Genomic DNA, 4,084 nt, shown 5'->3' on the forward strand with positions numbered 1-4,084 from the left:
TGGCTCGCGTGTGTACATCATTCCAGCGGGCCCAGAGAGGGCTGTCTGGTTTGCATACCAATGTGCTAAGGAGGGCGTTGGTGCTCCCCACAACCCGCTTCATCATCGACGCCATACGTTTGCGGACGATTGCGTAAAAGTCATCGATACGAGCCTCCGCAAACATGGCAGACGCACTACAGAAACGCGGCTTCCCCAACACCACCCTCAGCACATTGTTATACTGCACGCGCAGAGATCTGAGGGTCCGCTGCTTATAGTTCGCCCACAGACTGCAGGTGTAAAAATTTTGGCAGTAAGCTCTAAAAAGTGACAGTTTTACCTGTTTACTGCAACGCTTAAATCTGCGGGCCAACATATTGCCTCGGACCGACATCGCCCTCCTCTCTCTTTCTATGTCCCTGTCGTCCCCAAGGCACTCGTCAACTATGTGGCCGAGGTACCTGAACTCAGCCACCTGCTTCAGTGGGAAGCCGCATAGTTGAAAGGTGGGTTTAAAGGTGGATTCTTTGTTTCTCCCCCTGAACACGAGAATCTCGCTCTTTTTCGCGTTATAGCTGAGTCCATTTACCTCGGCATACTCCTCACAGATTTTTAACAATCTCCGGAGGCCACTGACCGAGGGACTCAGCAGAACCATGTCGTCAGCATAACTGATGTTGTTGATAGAAAGTCCATCAATCGAGCATCCGACACCCGCCCCACTGAGCCTCTCTATCAGCTTGTTGACGTAGAGATTGAAAAGCCTCGGAGACGTCAGCCCACCTTGCCTTACTCCACAATCCAATTTGTAGGGGTCACTCATTACGTCTCCCCACCTCACTACATTTGACTGATTGCCGTACCAGTATTGAAGCAATGATAATAGTTCCGGCCGTAGCCCTGTTTCAGTTCTGAGTTTGTGCCATAGAACTTTATAGGACACCAGGTCAAATGCTTTAGACAGGTCCAAAAAACACGCATAGACCTGCGTTTTTCTGTCAGTGTAGTACTGGACAGTCTGCTTGAGACACATAATCGCACTCTCAGTTGACAACTCGGGTTTGAAGCCAAATTGCGCGTCGTGGGTCTTCATAGATTTACTCAATTGTGTATCGAGCAAACTGTCCAGCACCTTCGCAATAATAGTCGCGAGGGAAATGGGCCTGTAGTTGGGCCGTAGCTAGCATATCCATTTTAATCTGTTCCTCGTGGTCCTGGCACCATTTCAACTTGCTTTTAAAGCACCTACGTGATTCACACATATTGTCATACGTGATTCCACTACTTGGCTTACCTGCATCAACCCATTCCCGGAAGCACAGACGAGCCCTCGCGTGCAGTGGCCCCACATGTTTGTTCCATCCGATGACATACCCTTTTTTATTTCGAAAAAACATATTCTGATTTTCGTAAAAAACATATTCTGATTACCATCCCTCTGTCCCCAAATTATCTTATTATTGATAGTACCTTTTAATGTGTCAACACAAGGAGATATGGGTTTTAAATTACAAGTAATTTCAAGAGGATAGTGATCAGACCATGACACGTCTTTCCTTATGCTTATATTATCAATATATCCCTTAGCCATATTGGTAACCAAACAATGGTCGAGCCACCGTGTACAACCATGAGCGTCACTTATATATGTATAGGACTCCCCATTGTTTTGCATAAAGTCATAATCTGCACATAACCACTTTTGTTCAGTACAAAACTGTTGCATTTCCTTAAAGAATAATTCCCCAGGGTGGGCATTAAAGTCCCCTAACATAAAAACAATACCAATTCCACTGTCCTCGATCACCGCGTTAATTTCACTCAAACAGTCCGTGAAATCGGGCAAATTATCAGTACAGTCCGTAGGCATATAAACTGAGAAAATTAACATAGTCAACTCACGTATTTTACATTTAATGGCACACAGCCTCCTATTATTGCACTTCACAACTGACACCGTGGAGAATGCGCTCTTGCGCCACAACAGCGCCACGCCACCATACGGACGACCTCGCAGTACACCCGCACCGGTATCCACCGCCGACGTTCCCGTACACGCGAAATCTTTATGCACGGCACATAGGTAGGGCAGATCGTGTGGTAACAACCAGGTCTCTTGTAGTGCTACCACATCCGAGGTATCACACAGACTCCTCACACTGTCCACTGACCTCTTCACTGACTTACAGTTAAAAGTGCTTAACTTTAATTTATGATTAACTAGTATGTCCGTATCCATTCAGTCTAATTTATTATTACTAACACGGTCTGAGTTACTCTTCTTTCCTTTATGAAATCTTATATATTTTCTAAAATATATGCCTTGCGGCCATAACTCTTTATTTGTGAATAAAGAAAACTTATTTCTCGGTATGAGAAATTTAAAAGAATTATAATCTTTTTCAATATTTTTATTATTTACTCTCTCGGGCACTATATTAACGTGCATTTTGTCTAGCACATAATCTGCAACATCTTGTTCTGTTACCTCCTTAGCGACGTTATATATAAACATAGGCACATATACCTCGGCTGGCTTAAATCGCCCTGTTTGTTCCACTGAGGCCGTACCTCTCATACCTCTAAATTTTGATATTTTTCGCCTTTGAACAGGAATCCATTCACCATCATCATTATTCTGTTTAATAACAGAGCTAACGGTTTGACCTATCGCCCGGCCTGACGTCACCTTCCCAGCTGATTGCGCGTGCGCCTCATTTACCGTTTCTAGTGTCATGTTCGAAACCGCAGTTGTAGGAATGTTGGCCTCCACGTGCGCCTGAGATACCTGTTGTTGCATAGGTGCGACGGAAACGGGCATATCAATCCCCACATTTGTAGCGCACACACCCGACAAGGACAGGTAATCATCTACTCGATTCTGATCCGTCATCAGTGGTGGCGTCTCGCTCTCTCCACACACGGTCATTAACCCCATTTATGAACAAATATCAAATATTTCGTCCGTCGTACAAATCTGACCCAATCTTAATCCAGACTTAGGTAAAAAAACATACTAATCTAGTTACATTGTATTATTTTGTTTACGTTTCGTGATAAATAACATTGACGTTCATAAAATTATGTTTTCTTTTTTAGTTTCGTTATGTTTATGGTAATTGGATTTATTGACACACGAAAGCTTTATAGCTACGGGAGGTTACAAGGTTAACCTAGGTCTAATAAAGGTCAGCATGCTCATGTATGTTATGTGTATTGTATGTGTTATGTTTATTGTACATGGTGTGCGTGTATTTTTTTCTAATATAGGAGTAGCAAACATACAGATCATGTGATGGTAAGTGACTATTACAGAAATAGATGTATCTGTCTTGTTGCCAGAGTCGAACCATTATAGGTTCTACCTTCTTATTATATTACTTGTTTGTTTTATTGTATTTCATTGTTAGAAGGGAACTTTAATACCTTTATAACCTCTGAACTCCACTAATTTCATTGTAATTAAAGCGAAAATCTGCCACAAAGCTGCCACATCATGACAAGAAAAACAATTGATTTATATAACTCTGAAATTCGTTAATTGAAGTTTCAAAACTTGATGTTATAACTAAGTTATCGCAAAATCCTGTAGTTGTATTGCTATGAAAATGTTAATTTATACTAAAACGAAGATTTCTAAGTCGTAAGTTATAAAACTTAAACAGTTAGTAAATGTTTATTGTGTAGTTTGTTTCGTGTTTAATGATAATCGTTTGTAAATTAAACAATTATTTCAAAACCGATATTTAGTTTTCATATGGATAAATAAAACTGTTTTTATTGATATCACAATTATCTTGTTATAGTCCGCGTCAAACTGCTAGTCCGGTCTGAAGTTAGTTCACATAACTACAAGCATATTCCGTAGCAACGTAAGGGCATACTAACGCAGCTATGTACCCGTGTGCGAGAGCGGGCAGCGGATGGGTGCCGGGAGGGGTCCCGCGCTTCTTCGTTCCGCTAATATATACACGCTATATCGCTAATATCGAAGGTGGTAGAACCCTTTGTGGTTCGACTCCGGCGGTACTACCGCCACACCTATTTCTAGCAGCGCATCTGTGGCCGACCTCAGGTAGGAATCTATTTTTACCTGAGGCGA

General features: G+C 42.1%; 1 protein-coding gene across 1 annotated transcript; it reads right to left on the minus strand.

Moving 5' to 3' along the window:
• Window positions 1-1,079: 1,079 nt before the first annotated feature.
• LOC140751769 (uncharacterized) lies at window positions 1,080-2,914 on the minus strand. Its single transcript, XM_073085810.1, has 2 exons — window positions 1,277-2,914; window positions 1,080-1,196 (listed from the first exon to the last, which is right to left on the minus strand). Exons 1-2 carry the CDS (start codon window positions 2,219-2,221, stop codon window positions 1,080-1,082), a joined length of 1,062 nt encoding a protein of 353 aa, XP_072941911.1. The 5' UTR covers window positions 2,222-2,914.
• Window positions 2,915-4,084: the final 1,170 nt, after the last annotated feature.

The sequence above is a fragment of the Epargyreus clarus genome, unplaced genomic scaffold (assembly GCF_041222505.1).
Source record: "Epargyreus clarus isolate Ecla_fem2 unplaced genomic scaffold, WU_Ecla_fem_2.2 ptg000023l, whole genome shotgun sequence".
NCBI classification, from domain to species: Eukaryota; Metazoa; Arthropoda; class Insecta; order Lepidoptera; family Hesperiidae; genus Epargyreus; species Epargyreus clarus.

Excerpts from the sequence above, each read along its gene's own strand:
- LOC140751769 (XM_073085810.1), bottom strand. The coding sequence starts at position 2,221 with ATGGATACGGACATACTAGTTAATCATAAATTAAAGTTAAGCACTTTT. Across the intron at positions 1,197-1,276 it reads CCGGGAATGGGTTGATGCAG|GACCACGAGGAACAGATTAA; the intron begins GTAAGCCAAGTA and ends AAATGGTGCCAG.